We start from the raw sequence: 23610 nt of genomic DNA, 5'->3' as shown, positions 1-23610 counted from the left end.
CTTTGTCTCCAAACCTTCCAACCTGGGCTGACCCTCTAATATACTTATTCCTAATCCTGTCCACCCTCGTCACATCCAGTGCAAATCTTAACATCTTCAACTCTGCCACGTCAAGCTCTGACTCCTGCCTTTGTGTCAATGCCACTGTCTCCAACCCATATAACATAGCTGGTCTCACTACCCTCTTGTAGACCTTCCCTTTCACTCTTACTGGTACTCATCTGTCACAAATCACTCCTGACACTCTTCTCCACCCACTCCATCCTGCCTGTACTGTCTTCTTCACCTCTCTTCCACACTCACCATTACTCTGAACTGTTGATCCCAAGTACTTAAACTCATTCACCTTTGCCACCTCTACTCCCTGCATCCTCACCATTCCTCTATCCTCCCTCTCATTCACACACACATATTCTGTCTTAGTCATTCCTCTTCTCTCTAGATCATATCTCCACCTCTCCAGGGTCTCCACCACCTGTTCCCTACTCTCATTACAGATCACAATGTCATCTGCAAACATCATAGTCCACGGAGACTCCTGTCTGATCTCGTCTGTCAACCTGTCCATCACCATTACAAATGAGAAAGGGCTCAGAGCTGATCCTTGATGTAATCCCACCTCCACCTTAAACGCATCCGTCACTCCCACCGCAGACCTCACCGCTGTCACACTACCCTCGTACATATCCTGTACCACTCTTACATACTTCTCTGACACTCCCGACTTCCTCATACAATACCACAACTCCTCTCTAGGCACCCTGTCATATGCTTTCTCTAAATCCACAAAGACACAATGCAAATCCTTCTGACCTTCTCTGTACTTCTCCATCAACATTCTCAGAGCAAACATCGCATCTGTAGTGCTCTTTCCTGGCATGAAACCATACTGCTGATCACTAATCATCACCTCCCTTCTTAACCTAGCTTCCACTACTCTTCCCCATAACTTCATGCTGTGACTGATCAGTTTAATCCCTCTGTAGTTACTACAGCTCTGCACATCACCCTTATTCTTAAAAATCGGTACCAAAACACTTTTTCTCCATTCCTCAGGCATTCTCTCACTTTCCAAGATTTCATTAAACAATCTAGTTAAAAACTCCACTGCCATTTCACCCAAACACCTCCATGCTTTCACAGGTATGTCATCTGGACCAACAGCCTTTCCGTTCTTCATCCTCTTCATAGCTATCCTTACTTCCTCCTTGCTAATCCACTGCACTTCATGATTCACTATCCGCACATCATCCAACCTTCTCTCCCTCTCATTCTCTTCATTCATCAACCTCTCAAAGTACTCTTTCCATCTGCTCAACACACTCTCCTCGCTTGTGAGTACATTTCCCTCATTATCCTTTATCACCCTTACCTGCTGCACATCTTTACTAGCTCGGTCCCTCTGTGTAGCCAATCGGTACAGGTCCTTTTTTCCCTCCTTAGTGTCCAACCTTTTATACATCTCTTCATTTGCCTTATCCTTAGTCTTCGCCACCTCTCACTTTGCCATGCACCTCATCTCCTTATACTCTTGTCTACTTTCTTCATCTCTTTGACAATCCCACTTCTTCTTCGCCACCCTCTTTCTCTGTATACTCTCCTGTCTTTCTTCATTCCACCACCAGGTCTCCTTGTCCTCCTTCCTCTTTCCAGATGTCACACCAAGCACCCTTCTAGCCATCTCTCTTACTAGCTCTGCTGTAGTTACCCATCTATTCGGTAACTCTTCACTGCCACCCAGTGCCTGTCTTAACTCTTCCCTGAACATCATCTCACAATTACCCTTTTTCAATTTCCACCATTTGATCCTTGGTGCTGTCTTCACACTCATCCTCCTCTTCTTGATCACCAATGTCATCCTACAAACCACCATCCTATGCTGCCTAACTACACTTTCCCCTGCCACCACTTTACAGTCTCCAGTCTCCTTCAGATTGGCCCTTCTACATAAGATATAATCCACCTGTGTACATCTTCCTCCACTCTTGTATGTCACCCTATGCTCCTCCGTCTTGTTAAAATACGTATTCATCACAGCCATGTCCATCCTTTTCGTAAAATGCACTACCATCTGACCTTCTGCATTCCTTTGCTTAACACCATACCTACCCATCACTTCCTCATCCCCTCTGTTCCCTTCACCAACATGCCCATTGAAATCTGCTCCAATCACCAGTCTCTCACCCTTGGGTGCAGTCATCACCACTTCATCCAACTCACTCCAAAATTTTTCTTTCTCATCCAACGCACACCCAACTTGTGGAGCATATGCACTAACAACATTCATCATTACACCATCAATTTCCAGCTTCATAAACATCACTCTATCCGACACTCTTTTTACCTCCAAAACACTCTTAGCATACTGTTACTGCAGGATAATGCCTACGCCATTTCTCCTCCCATCCACACCATGATAAGACAATTTGAAACCGCCTCCGATACACGTAGCCTTGCTCCCCTTCCATCTGGCCTCTTGCACACACTGGTGTATGAAATGGAAATAACTGACTGTTAAGAGACTCCCATTTGTGTGTTGAGGGCTGTTAAGAGACTCCCATTTGTGTGTTGAGGGTGCAAGGAGACCACTGTGTCATCTACCCACAGTGTCGCTACTGTCAGTTTCAGGGACAGCTGTTGTCTAATTGTGGGCATTTGAGGTACAGTAGGAGCATTAACTTAGTGTTTCATTTACATAACATATCAAGTGTTTGGTCAGAGGGGCACCCTAAAATATTCCCTGTTATACAGTGCGATAGATCAGAACCAGCCACCACGTTTCTCCTCCTAGTTATAAAACAAGAGTAGAATGAGCATTTTAACATGTCCAGCATTAAATTCAACATATAACAGAACACTAAAAACAGTTAACAGCAACAAAGGCGAAAGCAGCACTTCATCTAGGACCCGATTTGTGATTGAAAGACTTTCACTGCCTCTTCTCAGAATAGTTTTACCTTAGATTACATTTCTCATGTTCATTGTATCATCCAAAACTCAAGTACAAAGAGGTGTGTTTGTGCGTGTCTGTGTGTGGTGTTCGATACAGACAGGGACTCTAAAAGGTTCATTAAAGCAGCCCTTTCACCTGCATGTGTGTGTTTTTTTTTTTTTTATCAGAGGATTAGAATAGTAACTGCATGTACTTGTTAAATCCTCAAGTGCTAATGGAACATGTGTCATCTGGGGTATAGTAAGAGCTTTATCCCTGTGTGCCACGGGGCTGCTCAAATTTTAAGGTGACCAGTGATCTGTGTTTCCTTTGCTGTGGAAGAGTGGCATTTGCCAAGCAAACCCTTTTCAGTGGATTGCCATCTGATTCATATTTTACCATCAGGCAGCTCAGTCCTGTATGGGAAATGCTGCAGTCAAAGACCACTACACTACAGCTCTGTATTAGAAATATCTGTTGCAGACATGTGTACCATGTCCACTTTGTTTTGAGTTCACACTTTTGACCAAGCATTATTGATTCAGCCATGAATCTGGAAGTCGGGCCTTTTTTCATGTCTTGTTACTTCAGGATTCAACCATTGGAACATTTGTCTTTTTGGCTGTCTTGTCCAGTACTGTTGAATATACTGCTTGCATTTTATCTCAGTCATAGTCCCATCAAAGAAGGTCCCAGTGTTGCCTAGAACAGATTCAGTCTCACGTGTCAGATGATTCATGAATAGACCATCCTTGATAGGTCCAGAATGCTGTGCTCTTTTTGGCTGTCTTGTCCAGTACTGTTGAATATACTGCTTGCATTTTATCTCAGTCATAGTCCCATCAAAGAAGGTCCCAGTGTTGCCTAGAACAGATTCAGTCTCACGTGTCAGATGATTCATGAATAGACCATCCTTGATAGGTCCAGAATGCTGTGCTGCTGTTCCCCTCTGTGTCAATGGATTCATTCAGCTGCAGCTGTTAAGAAGTGCATACTTTATATATTGCTTCTTTATTTTTGCTTTGTTGATTGGGTTAGTCCCACTAGGCCAGAGATCTCTTTTCAGGGGGAAACAGAGGCGCTATTCATACTTAAAGATAAATCTGGCCAGGGCATCTCAGAATTTACAATATTCTTTTCAGTAAGTAGAGTGAGATGTTATGCATCTACCCGAGCTGCCATCAGCTCAGCTACATGGCACCTCGCTACCTGAGCTGCCATCAGCTAAGGTACATGGTTCCTTTCTACCTGAGCTGCCATCAGCTCAGGTACATGGCACCTCGCTACCTGAGCTGCCTTCAGCTCAGGTACATGGCACCTTGCTACCTGAGTTGCCATCAGCTTAACTACATGGCACCTCACTACCTGAGCTGCCATCAGCTCAGGTACATGGCACCTTGTTACCTGAGCTGCCATCAGCTCAGGTACATGGCACCTCGCTACCTGAACTGCCATCACCTCAGCTACATGGCACCTCGCTACCTGAGCTGCCATCAGCTCAGGTACATGGCACCTTGCTACCTGAGCTGCCATCAGCTCAGGTACATGGCACCTTACTACCTGAGCTGCCATCAGCTGAGGTACATAGCACCTCGCTACGTGAGCTGCGATCAGCTCAGGCACATGGCATCTCGGTGTAAAGTCTCATCCAAAGAATGTTTTGGGAAACGCTGTGTTGGTGGACATTACCATTACTGGCAGGTCTTCAACTTGCAGGCCTGACGTGGTCCAATAGTGAACCTTGTTAACATTAAGGGGGTCAATACGTACAGAAGAAGAAGAATGAAGTTTAAAGGAAGGCAGGACTTAAATGAGCTATGTAATGTCTGACTGAAAAGTATTGTGTAGATTATAAGTGATGCATAATGTTGGCAACTGGGAGGGTGTCAGTATGGTTTGTGATGTGAAATGCTTGCAGCTAGGATTTTGTCAGTGTGATTTGTTTTCATTTATATAAATATGGCGTTGCTTATGTTGTACATGATGATTTAATAAAGATGCTTCTTGTTTAAAAAACAAAGGCAGGAATGGAATAATTTATGTAATATTGCTTAGGTTATATGATATATATAGCAATATATTTGAAGTGTAATGTTTAATTTTAACTTCTTAGTACAGTTTGATTACTTTTATATAAATGTAAATGAAGGTGTTTAAAAAATCTGCAGTATTTTTCTCTTGATATATAAGAAATATTGTTAATCTGATATTAAATGAGCTGTCCCAGTTTGCACGTGACATCAGCATGTGCACATGAATGCATGTTTCACCCACCTGACCTTGGAAGCTTCAGAGGAAAAAAAAAACAAATTGGAAGGGGAATATTGACATTTATGGATTAGGAAGGGGGGGCTCATTCATCACTGCTATGACAAGAACATCTCTATTAACTTTGATTCCTCCATGTCAGGAATGCATAGCACATATTTTTCAGGTTAAAAACTTGTAAAGAATCATTATAGATGAGCTACTTTGCCTCTCTTCAGGATGACAATAGTGTGTGTGTGTGTGTGTGTGTGTGTGTGTGTGTGTGTGTGTGTGTGTGTATATATATATATATATATATATATATATATATATATATATATATATATATATATATATATGAGTCTACTTTACAGGCTCAACATCTCAAATGTTCAGTTTTCATTTTTCTGAGACCATATGATCAAACATTTGAAACATCAACCATGTAAAAATAAAATACAAAAAACGAAATAAAAACTAAATGTGTGTAGCAAGCTTCCCTGCACCCCCACACCCCTCTACTTAAATATACCAACTCTGAGATCGCAGTACATTGCAGAAATGAGAAATCTTCCCATTCCGCACTGTATGGAGATCTCCATTCAGAGTGGTCGAGCTTTTAAAAGCTCGATCATATGGTTTCGGCTATATGAAAGTCAAGCTTTTAAAAGTTCAACTATCTGAAGGGGACCCCATGTATATATATATATATATATATATATATATATATATATATATATATATAAAATAGTTATATATATATATGTATACATACATACACACACATATATACATGTATACATATATTTATATGTACATACAATGTCCTATGTAAGCTTGTAAAATGATAAATCAATTTCTAGAAGAAAAAAAGGTTGTACTAGTTTCTGTATTGCTATCTCATCAGTAAAAGAGATGTATGATTAGAGTAAAATAATTAGTCTTTTCTGCTTGTCTGTTTTCAAAGGTATTCAAAGGAAGAGACTGAGAAGCTGTTGAAGTACCAGGCAATGTATGGCAATAAGTGGAGGAAGATCTCTGCGCTGCTGGAAAGGAACTGGCGTGAAGTCGCTCTGAGGTTTTCTCAGCTTGGCCCAAGTGAGTGACAATCTTAATGTGATGTACATAACATTGTGCAGTGCCAGCTGTTTAAATATAGGAAAAAGAAAACATTGTGTATTTCTTTTTGACTATGTCATATACTGACTTTAACAAATCTACCTTTATTATGAATGGCATGGAGGGACAAAGCTACGTCTTGTGCCCAGATATCAGTTAGAGATCAAGGCACTGGTGGAGTTGATTTGAGGGGGGGGGGGGGTGGAAGTCAGTAAACAACATTTATGATGGGGTGGGGAAAGAAACTTTCCAGCCCATTGTGATGATGCAAGTTGTAGAGTTAGGTATGTACAACATACTATGTATAAGCTGGGAATATACACCTTGTCGTACCCAGCTGCATTCTCATATTAACTTTAAGGTGTATGTTACGTGTGACGGCATACATGAGGAAAAGGTGGCGGATTATAAAGCAAGCTGTGATTATACACAGGTGAGTGTCAACCACCACTGGAGAGAGTTAAGGAAAAAATAGCTTTCCATGGATGATTAGTCACCTGTGATTAACTTTCACCCTTATCCTGGGCAACAGTTTGTGTCTACTGCATGGTACATTTATCCCACAGGATGGTATGGGATGTTAAGTCCTAATGGTCATGGAAGTCTGGAAAAAAAGATTATACAAAAACATGCATGTATGTAAAATAATGTTGGCACTATACGGACTGCTTTATTAGAAGTAAAACTTAGTGTTTGACCAAGAGGAAAAGACCAGTATTGCTGAGCATGCTTCTTCAGGAAGTCCAGTCCCTTTCCAGATGTATGTATTGCTTTATAACAAATTTCAGACTACTGACAAATTACTACAGATCCCACCAATAGAAAACCTCTTACTGTTAAAGGCACAGTTGATAAGTAGGCTTAATACATATCCATAAAAACAAGACTTCACATAGAAAAGCACAACTCAAGTAATTCATTTAAATCCATAGCTGAGAAGGCTTGCAAGTCCTGCATCCAAAAATTCTCTTATTTAATTTGTGCTCCTCTGCTTTACTGTAAATGAGTTATCAGTGTCCATGAAATGAAAACTGAAATTGTTATAACTGCGTTCCATTAACTTCTATGCATTTAAATAAAGCATCTGTCTCCTCTTGTAGTTTCATAGATTCATAGAAGGTTACTAGGCTAATGGCCCTAGAGCCCTTACAAGCCTAGCCATATTTATCCCGAGTTGCCCCAGTTGTCGGTTAGGTGAGTGAAGTTTGCAGAGGTGAGGGACTTTGGTAGTTAATACCAATTTCCTCTCCCCAGGATGGGCATTGCCATTACCCCAGGAGTGAATTTGAGGTCACCCATCCATTGATCTAGGTTGCATTTGAAGAGGGTCAGGGAGGGGCTCTGTTTCATGTAAATTGGAAGCTTGTTCCAGAGAAGTGGCTGTCTCTGGGAGATGTATCTATCTCTCCAGCATGACTTGTTCATTTCAGAGGCTAGGTTAAGATCCCTGCAGAGAGTGACCCTCGTGCAGTTTGATTTACTAATGTGAAGCGTTTCCATCAGGGCCAGGTCAGAGACTGCTCTGCAAGCCAGGCTTAGGTCACCCCTTAGCAACCTGTAGAGGACTTGTTTTGTGTACCCTATAAGTTTTTGGTGAGAAACCTCTGTTGTCTCTCCAGTTGCAGGTGTCTGGTGTGGTACACGCAAAAGTGAGCATTGTACTCAGTTACTGGTCTGATGAGGGCCGAGTATAATGCAATTAATTATAACAAACTTAGATCTAGAAGTAATGCCTTTCCTTATAAGATATGCCGCATAAAAGAATTTTTGTACTACTGTAGATGCATGATGGTCAAAGTTCAGATTGCCTATCAACCTGAGTACCCAGATCATGTACCACTGAGTCTACACTTAGGGGGTGCTGTCTAAAATGCAAACTTTTAGGGATATCGGCTTTCCCAAAGGGACTAATAATGCATTTTTTTGCATTTGGCTTTAATCCATGGCTTTGGCATCAATCATTTGTCTGCATTAACCCTGTCTGCAGTATATTAATGTCATTGAGGGACTCAACGATTGCTACCAACTTGTAATCGTCAGCAAACTTGGTGAGTCATAGGCTGTCCAAGTTTGCATGGACTTCTGAGAAATAAATTCTGAACATTAAGGGGCTCAGCACAGAACCCTGTGGTATGCCACTGTTGACTGAACTTTTGCTAGAGGTGAAGTCACCCACCTTGACAGCATATGTTCTGTCGGTGAGCTAGTTGGCTACCCATCTGGTAATGTAGGGAGTTTTATTTCCTTTTTAAAGTTGCTATTTTTATTAGTATATTGATATTTTTTTCTGTGTTGTTTGAACTTGTACTATTGCATTTAGACCATGTCTTGGAGCTTATCTCCCCGGGCCTCTACTGAAAAAGGACATGTATCAAGCTAGACTAGCCCGGTCAACAAATGTAAAATAAAAATAAATAAATAAAAATAAATTCCCAATTGGAAGAGTTTCTCCGTAATACCTGAGTGGGAGACTGTGTCAAATGCATTGGCTAGGTCAAGATAGGCAGTATGCATGGTCTTTCCCTCATCCAGTGCCTTGGTGACTTTCTCAAAGAATTCAACCATGTTTAACAGGCATGATCTACCTTTAATGAATCCAAACTGGGTTGGGTCCAGAGTTTGGAGATTACCTATGTCCGTGTAAATAATGTCCATAATGATTCCTTCCATGGCCTTGCACATGAGACAAGTCGAGCTTACAAACCTGTAATTCCCAGGGATGGTTGTTGCCCCCCCCCCCCTTTTGTGCAGAGAGATTACTGTTGCTGTCCTCCATTCTGCCAGAATATAGCCAGTTCACAGGCTTTAGTTAAACAGGGATCCATGTGGGTCTGTTAGGTCATATTTTAAGTTGTTTAAAAGGCACCCTGGGTTGTTGTCTGGTCCCATTGATGCTGTGTTTTTGGCCTTGGAAAACGCCAAGATGACCTGCTGTCTGGAAATAATAGACTGAGGAATGGTGGCAGTTGTACTTTGGAGGATGACTGGAGGGAACAGGGGAGTGAAGTTTGCTCCTCAGCTAGTAGGTTGGCTATTACCTCTGGTTGAGTATGAGTGGTGCCATCCATAACCAGTTCAGTGCCATAACTGGGTATTCCCTTTTAGATTTTGGGCATAGTTAAAGAATGCCTTGTGATTATCCTTAGCTAGGGAGGCCATTTTTGCTTCAGAGGTAGCTTTGGAGGATTTGACAAGATCTCTGATTTGTTTGTTTAAGCTCTTAATTCCTGAAGTCTTATAAGTGCTAAGTAGTTCTGATTTTAAAACTGTAGATATTTTTCTAGCATAGTAAACACCCCAAGACTATGTTGGCAAATTAAATGACAGAGTTACAGTTGAGTGTAACATTTACAACTTGGCAAGCTGCATGGTGTAGAGAGAGAAAACAAACAGTAAGTACAACCCATATGACCTGACTGTGACTAGTGAGCCAGCTACAGAGGTTAGAACAGGTGACATCAGCTCACCCATCAGGGGTTGGGGGTGGAGACTGGGGGGACTGTTCTGCTGCAATACTGCAGTCCACCAGATGCCTGGTAGTATCACAAGGCAAACATGAAGGGCAGGGAATAGCAGGTTCACAGGCTGTATCCAAGGTCAGTGTGTATGTGACAGTGGCCAGTATTGTGGGAGTCTCTCTTGTTTACGCTGCAAGGGGTAACTAAACATAATCCCAAGTTTGCTGAAGATGACACCACTAGTGTATCTAACTGGTCTAGTCTTCCCTTAAAGTGAGAAATAGATGCTGTCCCAGTGTCACTTGTCTTCCCATCAGGGACACTTGGGTGGAAGGAACAAAGTAGGGCCCTGATTGGCAGAAACATGGTCAGAATGGTCAAACATTGATATTGGAATATAAGCAAAGGGGGACGAGTGCTAAGTGAAAACACAGGAGATCCGGTTGAGTTTTTCATAAAGTCTATAGCAGAAGCTGCTTTAAAAATTAAATAATTAGTAGGGCAGAAAAATGTAGCATGGTAACTTTAAGAATGAATCAGATGAGACTTGAAAAAATTGGAAAGAGAAACTGGAAAATCAATTTACAAAGGTAGAATGGGAGGACATATGTACGGCTCCCAAGTATGCAAGAGAGTCCAGAAAGTTTAGGAATTTTTATTTGGAAGTGTTTGCATAGTTATTTTTATACCTCAAGCAGACTTCAGAGAATTTTTCTTCAGGTAGATAGCAACTGCTGTAGTTATGATGGGAAAGAGAAAGGTAACTGGGGGAAGTACATCTGTACAAGTCCTACTTACCTGTAACAGTAGATGTTCAAATTTCACACTGCCTTGGTGGCATAAGGGCTCTGTGCCTGCAGAGCCAACCTACACTGGCAGCTTTCCATAATTCAGAATTGCCTCCTGTGAGTCACTGTAATAAGGAATTAGCCAAGCCCCTCCCATCAGGGGAAGCCTGACCCTTGTCACAGAGTGAGTTATTTAGGGTTTTAGTGCTAAGTTGGATGAACCAATAAGGCCCAAAACTAAGATTTGACTAAAACTAAACAATTTGCAGCCATAAAACACAAACATAAATCGCTAAAGCCAACCAATAACACATGGATACCTTTGAACTGTACACAAAATAAGAGGGATGGTGGGTGGGTGCTGCCACTGAGGCAGTGTGTGAAACGCAGACATCTACTGTTACAGGTAAGTAAGGCTTATGCAGCTGTACCATGTTCATCATTCACACTGCCTTAGTGGTATATAAGTAGATTCCCAAAGCTTACCCTACCTGGGAGGGGGAAGGATAAGGCTCCAGCAGCCCCTGAAGAACAACCTTCACAAAGACTGCTCTGGAACTTGAAAAATAATTCAAGTTTGTAGTGCTTTGTAAAGGTAAGACCAGAGCACCAAATGCTTCTAGAGTCCACTCCTTTCCAATATTCACCCATAGAGGACAAGCCTGTGGTGGAATGTGCCTTAACCTTGCCTGGAATAGACTTACCATGGTGGGAGTAACAAAAAACAATAGCACTGGACAACCAATGAGCAAACATTTGCTTAGAGATAGGTTGACCCTTTTTAACCCCAGAACAGGAAATAAACAGCTGTGCTTTTCTGAAGAGCTTGGTTCTGTCAAGGTGGTACGCGAGCTGCCTGTAGACGTCCATGATGTGTAGAATCTTTTCTCCCTTGTTTTTAGGTTCCAGAAGGAAAACTGGAAGCTTGATGGCTTTATACAGGGTAATTTCTGAAACATCTTTTGACATGAAAGAAGGATTAGAGCATACAACAACCCTGTCCTTGTGAAAAATCAGATAAGGTTGGCACACCATGAGAGCTTGCAGTTCAGAGACTCTCCTTGCAGATGTCAGAGCAACAACAACCCTGTCCTTGTGAAAAATCAGATAAGGTTGGCACACCATGAGAGCTTGCAGTTCAGAGACTCTCCTTGCAGATGTCAGAGCAATAAGCAAAATAGTTTTTCAAGTGATGAACCTCAAATCAACCTGAAAGACATGTTCAAAAGGAGATGAGATCAATTTTTCAAGAACAAAGTTGAAGAGTTATTTCCTTTCAGTGGGGTGTCAAGTGCAACACTCCTTTCATAAACTGTTTCATCAGATCTATATCAGAAGGATTGAATGGCCAAATTATTGAAACCAAGAAGATCAAATCTCAGAAAGTCAATCCAGCCTCTTTTCTAGAAGCTGGCATCACAAAAAAGTGTTTTTGCAGAAGGCAAGCCCCCCTGTGCCCCCTCCCCTGCCTGTTATATATACCAACCCCGGGATTGCTCCACATGGGGAAAAGGCAAACACCCGACCCCAAAAGAAACCAACTTCCAGAGGAGAAGCCACCATCCCAGGCTCTCTGATATTGGCTAGACACCACCTACTTCTACTGGTAAGCATAAGATTTTCTAGTTGCAAGTTTCCCTGCCTTCTTCAGTACTTGCTTGGTTCTGTCAATGTAGTACCTGATCTGAAACAGATGCCTAAAAGGTATCAAGATAGAATCATCCCGGCTGTGTAAGCAGATCCAGAATGTAAGGAAGCTTGTGATAATTGCCCTTGGCTAATTCCATTAAAAGGGAGATTTAACTTTGCCTGGGCAAAAAAGGGGGTCACCACAATGATCTTTGGTAATTTTCTGAATCTGCGGACGTACCTTGGGTATCAAAAATGCATAAAGGAACATTTCCACCAAAGGGAACGAGAATGCTTCTGTCATCCATACATGGCTGCAAGGATGTCTTGAACAGAATTTTTCCAACTGTCTGTGTTGAAAAGAGATGAACAGATCTGTTTGAAGTGTTCCGCACATCTGGACCAAATCCAGACAGACTTCTGTTTTGAGTTGCCACTCGTGAGGGTCCATTCAGGATATGCTTAGTATGTCTGCTACTATATTTCACTTTGACAGTATATATAAAGCATGAAGCATTAGAGGATGCTGTGAGGTTGTCTCCCAGCCCATCATTGCGAACTGTCAGAGGGTATGATTTTGTACCCCCTTTTTTGTTCAAGTACCACATGGCTGTGATGTTGTCTGAGACAAAGGGGACCTGGAGACCATAAGCAGTGAAGAACATTTAAGGTCTGAATCACTACTAACATTTCTTTGACATTTATGTGCTTCATAGCATCTGAAGGACCATAAAAAAAGAGATAGGACCATCTGCAGGGTGGGTATTTTGAAATTGGGTACTTTCAGAGTCTCCACTATAGCTTCTTTTTGTATACCAAAAAGACGGATAAAAACTAATTTTTGTTTTTGTGGTATGGGAATAAGTTCTGTAACTGCTATTTGCAACTTGTGAAGGAGTACCAGAGAGAAGAGGTGTGTCCACTCTGCAGGGTGCCAGGGGATTGTCCTGAAGGGAGGAGGATTTCCCATCCACTGCCAAGAGTATCCTCACTGAATTAATCTCAGTACCCACTTATCTGAGAGTATTCATGGTCAGGCTGCTGAGTTGAGCTAAAACCTGGGGGAAGGTGAAGGGGGGGGCCAGGAGGAACGGTAAGAATTCTTGAGTCTTGGCATAGTCATTCTTTAATAGGGTGAATTATCTATTTTGAGAACAGAACCCCTTTTATTTATTTTGGAAGCATTATCCTCCTGCCATTTCCTTTTGCTACCTTGAGTTTTGTCAGGCTGGGAATTTTTTGCTCTGCCATTTAAAATTGGGAGCCTTATTAGGTGAGAACCTGGGAATATGAAATATTCCAGATACCCTTTACGTCTGTCATTCCATTGTTTGAGAATCTAAAGTGAATTTATGTGGACTAATCTTTTGTACTTTTTTTTTGGTCCTGTCACCCACTGGGTCATAGGTGAGATACCAGACCTGACTTGAGCTTTCTGGATTACCTCTTTTTTATTGTTTGAGACCAAACACAACTTCAGAACTTAAAGGAGCATTCAAAATCTCATTTTAAATCCTCAGAAAAGCCGTGGTTATGTAACCATGCAAACCAAGTCTGAGCTCTAGAGAAGGTAACCCCATCACTTCTGAATAGCAGCATACTCTCAGAGAATAGTTGACTGTAAAACACTCTTAGCTAAGTAAACCCCATCGGTCCTATACATGGTGATAACCTGATTTCTGTCGTGTGCTGAAGTTTCTGTTTTTTCTAACTATGAGCTACACTAGAGGACAAAATATCTGAGGACAAAGCATTCCGTCTGGCAGGGGCTCTCTTTCCACGGAACTCTCTGGCACTTAAAGGGTTTGGTCCTCCTATACTTGAACCAGGCACTGGAAAAACCCCAGAGGATGCGTCTGACCCCCTTGTACTATAGATGGCTGTGGACCCGCACCAGAGGGTTTCAGGGAAGAAGGTAAGTGGTCTGTGGGGTGACTTGAGGCAACAACAGATTCACAAACTCTAGGCTGAGGCATTTTTTTGTTGATTTTTTTTTTCTTTTTAGGTGCAGCTGTATTTGTTTGGAGGTAGCCATATAAAGATCCAACAAGTCAGGTCTTTTATTCCAGACGTGTGAGTAACTAGCTTTTCATAAAAAAAAAGATGAGAGAGAGAATTAAATTATTTTAATTATTTCAATTCTGCTTAAATATCTGATCTGCACTTGGTGACGTGGCAATAATACTTTACTTTTCTGCTCTTTTGGGTTTTTAAGTTTGTTATGGGACCTTAGTCTTGATTATTAATAATTGTGCGAAGTTTGTTTTTTTGTGTTATTCTGCACTTCTGTTTCCACGAGTAGAATTACTTATAAAGCTGTCCATTTGTATTTTAAACCCTGCTGGCCCATAGTCTTGTTGTTTAATTCACTGTGGTGGCAGAGCTGTGATAATTCTATGAGAGTTTGAGCCTTAGTTATTTATTTATTGCATTTTTTCCTCAGAGTGTTACTGGTAAATTTCTACATAGTCTGGTGCCTTAAATTGCAGTAGAAGGTAAGCAGTGAAATAATTGTCTCTGCTCCAGTTTGTGCTTCACTGCTTTTATTCTACTTATTATTTACCTGCTTAAAGTTGCACTCAGTGTCTGCATCATCCCCCACTAACACATTAAACTGAAGTTTCTGAAACACTTCCAGTGTTTCCTTTATTTGATTGTATGCTTCTGTTTGGTTTTCCCTGATCCTCCCATCCTTATTGCTGGTGGTATTTTATATCTGTGGCCTCCACCACTTAGGATTACTAAGTACCTCTTTCCTCCCTGTCACACTACCAACATTTGCTATCTACCTGAGGAAAAATTCTCTGGCATCTACTTGGGGTATACAAGTATCTATGTAAACATTTCCAAGCAAAAATCCTAAATCTTCTAGATTTTGTTGCATACTTGGGAGACATACACATATCCTCCCATTGTTTCTTTGTGAATTGATTATCTAGTCTCTGTTCCCAATCCTTTCTAACCTCCTCTGATTGATTCTTATAGTTATCATGCAATATTTTATATGCTCTAGCAATTATTCTTTTTTTTAATGGTGACTTCTGTTCTAGATTCTACTAAAAACTGTACTAGTGCTGGTCTTATATTTAGGACCCGTTGTTTCTTTTTCTTTGCCTATACTCTGATATCAATTCTTGATACAGAAGGCAATCTGTAACCTGCAGTTCAAATAAATTCTTGGCATCTTCCCATTCTGTCATCTTTACCTCTCTAGTTATTTGTTCCCAATACCTTGGTTCCTTTCCCAGTTTTCTCCAGTAAATTCCAACCCCCTCTTGCTATTGTCTATATCCCATCAGCAGAATCTCCTTTCTCCATTCCTGGGCTGGCTTAGTTCTTAGGATACTTTCTGCTACTTTATAGATATAATATACTAGACCTGATCATCACAAACATGGGGACAAAATGCTCCACACCGGAAGTATTGCCCTCACTGGTGAGATCTAACCACAAACTAATCACCCTGGATATACATTTACCACCTCCACCCCCAGCACAAAAGACTACAGTGAGAAACTTCTCAAAAGCCGACTTTACACTTCTCAAGACTGAGATGGTATTATTTAAGCCCTCAGGGCCAATGGAAACCACATCCCACAATGCTGAATCCTACACAAATGCTTTCTACGGACATCTCCAAGAATGCATGGATCCTGCAATCCCAAATAAAACCAAGACCCTCTCCACCAAAGGAAAGCATCCTGTCTGGTGGACCCCAGCCATAAACAAATTGTATAACAAAAGAAGAAAGTTACTGCAAGACAGAGCAAAATCCCATAAAGGGAAGGCATCTCTGATCAGCACTAGTAGAAAGCTACGTTCTCTCATAAAAATATCCAAGGCCAACTTTGAGAGAAAAATCGCCAAGGACACTAAAGATAACCACAAGGCATTCTTCAGTTATGTTAGAAACCTGGGCGGAAACACTCAGATATGCTCAGAGTTAGTACACAACGACAAAAAATTTACCGAACCCACAGATATTGCCAACATTCTGGCAGACAGGTTCAGTGCGAATTTCTCCCCTCTCGCACCTCCAAAAGAAGAAATACTCATCCCAGCTGAATGTAACCTCCCTGTCATCTCTGATGTCCAGGTGAGAACCGCCCTCAACAAAGCAAAAAACACAGCATCTATGGGACCTGATGGTATCCCCGGCTGCGTGATATGTGAACTCCAAGAGGAGCTAAACCCGCATATAAAAATGTTATTTAACCTTAGCCTTACTACAGGATATGTACCTGAACACTGGCGTACAGCAACAGTGGTACCATTCCACAAGGGAGGCTCCACTACAGATCCTGGGAACTACCGCCCCATAAGCTTGACCAGCCTGGTTTGCAAAGCTATGGAAAGAAGAATTATGGAACTCATAAACAAAGACATTGGGGACCTACAGACACTTGATCCCACCCAGTTCGGCTTTGTAAAAGGCAGATCCTGCCTTTTGAACCTGGTTGACTTTTTTGAAACAGTCACTAGAGCCATTGATGAGGGCAAGGCAGTCCATACAGCCTACCTGGACTTGGCTAAAGCCTTCGACACAATACCCCACTCGGGGATCATAGAAAAGCTAAACAGCTTAAAAGTAAATCCATATGTCACAAGATGGGTTGCAAACTGGCTAAAGAACAGAACCCATAAAGTCAAGATTGCGGGAGCCATGTCAGATTCAAAGCCAGTCACAAGTGGTGTCCCACAGGGCTCTGTCCTGGGACCCCTCTTGTTCGGCATTTACTTCTCAGATGTGAAAGCAAACATGGGAGGGTTGTGGCTGACAAAGTTTGCAGATGACTGCAAACTAGGCGCCATAGTCGATACACCAGCTGACACATGCATCCTACAGAAAGGCCTCACCGAAATGGACAACTGGTGCCAGAATCACAGCCTTAAACTGAATGCCAAGAAATGTATAGTCATCCCCTTTGGGAAAAACTAAATACCCACAAATTATCACATAGACAGTAACCCACTGAGTACCGAAAAAGTAATCAGAGACGTGGGGACCCAAGTTGATAGTGACCTCTCATTTGACACCCACGTTGCCAAAGTGGTTAGAAAGACTTTCTACCTTGCCCACCTTATCATGAAGGGGTTCACATCCAGATCAAAGGAGGTCATCGTGCCCCTGTACTCCTCCCTTATCAGGCCCATGATTGAGTACAATGCCCCATTTGGTATGTACCTCACCCGGCACTTACAACAGCTGGAGAGACCCCAGAAGTACCTCACCAAGAGGATCAAGGGTTTCCAACATATGTCATATGCTGCCAGGCTAAAGAAACTCCAGCTGTATTCAGTAGCATACCGCCTGCTCAGAGGTGATCTGTGCCTGACATACAAGGTCATGTCCAACCAGGAATTGATGGACATGCTCCACCTCAAAAAATCAAAATCCATAAGAACCAAGAGAGCCAAAGATTTAAACCTCAGTACAAACATGAATAGAACATACTGGAGGGACAGATTCATAACTCAGAGGTTTCCCATACTCTGGAACAAAATCCCAGTCCATGTTAGGCAGAGCCCCTCACTGACTCTCTTCAAGAGAAATCTTGATGAGTGGATGGGAGATCGTAGGTTTACCCCGGGGGTCACCCCTGTATCGCTACTTAACAGAGGTACAGTAAACTAATTTTAATAAGTAAGGGGGTCTTCAATGTGTCACTACTAGACAAAGGCACAGTATTCTAAATTTATTCTATACACCTTAGTACCACTACATGGGGCGGCGAAAGCCACATCTCTAGGGCTAGGCTTGCAAATGCCTCAGGGCAGATAGCCTAGTACTAAACTATTAAACTATATTCTGTATGATTACTTCTCCTTAAAGGCCTACATCCAAAATCCCAGTCTCTCCTTGTTTCTTGAGCTTTCCTCCTCTTTCAACATCATCTCTTTCCACTTTGAATTATAGTTTTCTGCTTGAGTTATGTATAAGAGCCTTAACTGAGTAGCTCTGAAATACCCCTTCAAATTGGGCATTCCCAATTCACCGTTCTGCTAGAAGAATCAGTTTACCCCACTCGACTCTTGCCATCTTCCCCTACCAGGTAAAGTCCTTCAACTATTTATTAATTGCTATCCACAGCTTCCCCTCTGGTTGATAAAAATATGCCTGATCTGTGTGCAAGTCTAAAGGGACTAAAACATTTTGACTGCTTGTATCTTACTATCCATATCCATATAACAAAGCTTCCATTTTCTTAGTTTTTGTATTATCTTTTGTTTAGTCTCTTCCCATATATCCTTGGCTGCCACACCAGAATCATTTTAATCCATACTCCTAAATACTTCATTTTATCATGTCCCCATTAATAATGATATTGCTGCACCAATTCATGTGTGGATACATCATTTACTGCTATTGCCTTTGTTTTAGCTTCATTAATTTTGTATCCCGAAAAGATTTGAAACTGTCTCAAAATGTTTCACAGCACTCTCTCTGTTTTTTTTTTCAGGTATAAAGTGATATCATCTGCAAATAGGACCAGCTTTTCTTGACTACCATACCAATTATATACTTGAATTTCTGAGTCCCTTATTTTCTTTGCAAATCATTCTAAATATAATGCAAATAACAAAGGATGAAGAGGAGACGACTGCCTGTTTCCTCTGCTGAAGCAGAAATTATCAGAAAGGACCCCACACACTTTAATTTTCTCTTATACATACATACATATATATATATATGGTTCTACCTGACGGTTGCAGAACATCGACAATGCAGAAGACCGACACGACGGATGACAACACCTAAGTGAGTTAGGGTTAGGGAGCCGGGTAGGTAAAGGAAATGGGGCTTGTAAGGATTTTGGTGTGCTTGTGTTGTGTGTGTGGTTTGTGGAATGGGATGTGTTTTGTTTTGTATGGGGTTTCGTGTTTGTGTGTACCGTGGATTTATTTGTTATCGGTTATGTGTGGTTTCGTGTTTATGGACTGTCGAATATGTGGTGTCGGTGATGTGGTTGTCGGTGTTGTGTGGTTTCGATTATGTCAGGTAGAACCATATATATATATATATATATATATATATACTCCTTTTCAGGAAATGCAAATGCTTCCATTAACCTGCTCATATAAAGTCCCAGCTTACTCTGTCAAATGCTTTCTCTGCATTGAGACCCACCAACAACAATGTAATTTTCTTACATTCTGCTTCCCTCTGGATCTTCAGTGTTCTATTAATTTTGTCAATGTTTGCCTCCCCTCCACAAAACCACATTGAGTCATATATATTAATTTTGGCATTACTTTTGTCATTCCTTTAGCCATTATAGACACGAACACATTATAATCATGGTTTAGAATTGAAATGGACATATATGAACCTGGATTTAATGGGTCATTACCATCTATAAGTATTACATCCACCGCAGCTTTCTTCCATGATTTTGGTGCTTTAACGCCTTTTAAAATATTGTTAAACAAACTTTCCAGATCTTTATCACTTTCTTTCCTCATAGCTTCCAAACTTCCACAGAAATACCATCTATTCTTGGAGAGTTTCCTGTAGATTGGTTATACATATTTTTTTCTCATCTCCTCCTATCCCGCTAGTAATTGAGCCGCATCTACCTCTAACCTTGGCATATGTAATTTTTTCATAAACATTTCCATTTGTGATTTTTCTTCATTTTCCCACGTCTCTGCTTTATAGAAATGTGTGTAAAATTTTTGAAATGTCTCGTAATACCTCTACAGGATCTCTGGTTATCTTTCTTGTTATAGGCGTCCTAAGTTCAGCAATAACTTGCCTGAGCCGTTGTGCTAAAAGCCTTTTGTGCTTTGTAGTTATAAAAAAAACAGTTACTTAACAGCAATCTTTCTAAACTCATGCATATTATCCAGATAATTCTATATTTTCTCAGTAGCACTCTGCAGTTGTGCCTCTTCTTGTTCTGTGAGATTCCCCTTATTTTGCAATACTTTAACCTTTGTCAGTCCCTCTAAATAATTTTTTACTTCTTAACCATATCGTTTTCTTTTATTTGTACCCTATTTGTAAACTCCACTTTCATTTTATCCTTCTCTCTATATTTTCTGAAGACATTTTATCTTCCCTAATAACTCCTGAATTATTCCCACTACCTATTTCTCACCTTCCTCTCTGTTTAACTGATAGACTGAGAAGCGTCAGTGTCTCATTTTTATTTCATTACCTTACATTGTTATTTTAGCTACTATTGGCACATGTTCTGAAATAGTTATTGGATGGATACCAAAACTTTCAGTTAAGTGCACTTGTTCCTGTGATTTATAATTTCCGTCCAGCCTAGCCCAGTTTTAGTACTTTGGGGAATAATGCATACATTCTCTCAGAGCTCCTACTACTGAATTCACATCTTCCATACCAAATATTTTCATAAATTTCTTCAAAAATCTACCCTGTTATGTTATATTTCCTTTTCTAGGTCCTCCAGATCCATCCTTACTGTTGCATATCTTATTCCAGTGCTGCTTTGTAGAGTTTTGGTACAAATAGGGACCATTACAAATTCTGACTCCTCCAAAGAAGCAAGTTGTTTTCAAGTATATGTTGCAGTAACCTTTCTATTTCTTTTTATTTGGATCTGCTGTTTCATTAGGTTTTTCTCACTCAGTGTCATGTCTTTTTAGCTGTCATCCCAGACTTTTTGCATAATCGCTAACATTTTCTATGACTACAGCTGTGTCTTTATCAGCTTGCAAAACAATGGCAATCTTCTGACAATCCTTCCATCACTCTCTGACTAATATCCTCTACTCTCCTAATTATCTCCATGTCTCATAGAGCTGTACTATTCACTTTTTGCTCCCACACTATTTTTTCTCTCTGCAGTTTGCTCAGGCCATCCTCAAGCCTCGGGATCACGTCCCCCCCCCCCCTTCGGTTTGAAGCAAATTTTCAGCAAAAGGTCAAATCAGCCCTGGGAAATCTCAACTTTTATACATAAGGCTTCCACTAGAATTAATTATTAGGTGAATGTCATTGAATTGTTTTTAACAATTTTCTCTTACTTTGTGACTATCATTGTGAGGTTTGCACAGCTGCATTTAGCTCCATTCAGCTTCCAACTTGGAGAGCTTTAATGAAGTCGTCCACTAGATAGGAACATAGTCTACTAAATGTACAAGTTCCTTATTCCCTCTGTATGCAAATAGGTAAGTGCCAGAGTCTAAGGTTAAAACTATTCCAAAACAAACCTTTAGTTCAGTCCCAATTCCCTTAGCTCTACTCATCCTTGAAAACCTTGGTTTTCAACTGGTTTCAGAGTTACCTGTCTGACCGCCAACAATCTTTTGTATGGTAGAATGACATATCTCCCCAACTACCTGTCTCCATAGGGGTTCCCCAAGGATCCATCCTTGGACCCCTACTCTTCTCTGTTTTCACCAATAATCTCGCCTCTGCCACCAAACATGGCGCGCACATACAATAATACACAGATGACTCAACCATCATCTGCTCAGCCCAGTCCCTACCCAAACTGCAAAAAGTCACACAGGAAGCCTTTTCCTCTGTTGAAACTTGGTTATCCGATGCCGAATTAATACTTAACCCTCCAAACATACTGAAAACAACTCTCACTTTAACATCACAGCAAAAGACTACACCACTATATACCCAACTGAACACACCAAATTGCTAGGAGTGGAAATAGACAATAAACTAAAATTTGACATTCACATATCCTTGACCATAAAAAAAGTCCACAAAAAACTAGGAGCACTATACAGAAATAAGCAACTTCTCACCAAAGCAGCAAATATTTCAGTAGCAAATTCCCACCTTATCTCCACCCTACTTTTATGCCTGTCCAATATATACCAACTTAAGGCAATGCAATCTAAACAAGCTAGAGACCTGCTACAACAAACTTGTCAAATTCGCCACAGGGGCATCCTACCATAGTCACCACTGTCTCTCACTTGCTGAACTGGGCTGGCTTGAACTCCCTCACCTCCTTCAATGGTATCAACTCTCACTCGCCCACAAACTAGTAAATCATCCACTAAATGTCCCATCCCTCCAGAATCTACTCCAGCCCTATCGCACCACCAGACCACTAAGATCCAGCAACAAAAATCACTTGCAGATCACTAAAGCCAATAACTCTGCTGGTGAAGCACTATTCTATTGCACCATAGCCAAATTGTGGAACTCCCTCCCACCCACAATTACCTCCGTACCATCATGCACCCACTTCAAAACTTTACTAAAAGCGCACCTAAAAACATGCTGGCAATGCCCTTGCAACTCCCACTCTAATATCACCCACCCCATCCAACCACTACCTTTCTTTCCACTCCACTAACTACTTTGATTATAGCAAACTCAGATGCTCATAAGCCAGTACTTATTATACAGCAGGAACTTCTTCTTGTAACATTTGTTAATGTCTGTTATGTACTTCACAGATAAAGATTCTAGTTGTCTACTGATGTACTATGTTCTTCATCTGTAAATATGTTGTAAGTAATTGCTATGTAAATTATTAATCACTATGTAATCCAATGTAACTACTGTTTGTTTATTTTAACTGTGGAGCTTTTCTCCTCGGGCCTCCGCTGAAAATGGACCTACATCTAGTCGGACACTCCCGGTCAACAAATATAAATAAATAAATAAATAAAATCTTGCTAGCAACATTTGGTTTCTGTAAGCCGAAAAGCTCTAACATAGTGTATTGTCTTACTTACATTTCCTGGCTCCTGATTGTTTTTTTTTTCTTTTCTTTTTGGACTCCCTCATGCTGGGGTTGCTCTGCAACCTGTTCTAACCACCCAGTCTTGCACTGATAATTGCAACTCCCCCTCCCTCTAGCCATTCTCATAGGAGGCTATATCAATACCCACTCCTCTGTTAGCCAACTTTAAAATGTAAGGAAAATAACTTACATCCCCATTGTAAACTTAAGTTTTACTTAACTGTTGTATAAATCTTGTGGTTTGGTTTAGCCCCTCTCAGCTCGGGCTCACTCTGCACCCCACCCTGCCTCCTATTCTCATCAGCCCCCTATTCCCACCAGCCCCCAGTACTGTTAGATTTATACTGTCCTAGCCATTCCCCCTGCTTCTTCCTCCCAATCAGCATCTCACACATCACCATCTCACACATCACCAAGTGGCCCTACCGCTCTACAACTCAACTTTGCTCCTTCGATTCCTGCCAAATCCTTGTTGAAACCTGTGCCCTATAATGGCCAGGCCCCTTGCTATGCTAACATCAACAAAAACACTGGTATTTTCTCTACTCCACCTGATGCTCATCCTTTATCTCCTCACCGCCTATGAAAACTAGTACCACCATGGATTCCACTACCCAATATGTCAAACTACCTCCCCAGACTTCTCTTACAAGTTAGCTCACCTAACTGTCCCCCACACATCCAAACCCTCATCCCCTTTACCGCATCACCCAATTAAAACCTTAAAATCTAATCCAAGGGATAAG

General features: G+C 41.2%; 1 protein-coding gene across 1 annotated transcript in view; it reads left to right on the top strand.

The window, feature by feature from the left end:
- TTF1 (transcription termination factor 1) overlaps window positions 1–23610 on the top strand; it is a 280172-nt gene that overhangs the window by 179598 nt on the left and 76964 nt on the right. Inside the window, exon 6 of the mRNA XM_044058464.1 lies at window positions 6147–6277. Coding sequence (XP_043914399.1) covers window positions 6147–6277 — 131 coding nt within the window. The remainder of the gene's footprint in view (window positions 1–6146; window positions 6278–23610) is intronic.

The sequence above is a fragment of the Protopterus annectens genome, chromosome 16.part0 (assembly GCF_019279795.1).
Source record: "Protopterus annectens isolate FY-2018-M chromosome 16.part0, PAN1.0, whole genome shotgun sequence".
Taxonomy (NCBI): Eukaryota; Metazoa; Chordata; order Ceratodontiformes; family Protopteridae; genus Protopterus; species Protopterus annectens.
Note: the sequence above shows the minus strand (reverse complement) of the source record. Positions and strands in the feature narration are given on the sequence as shown.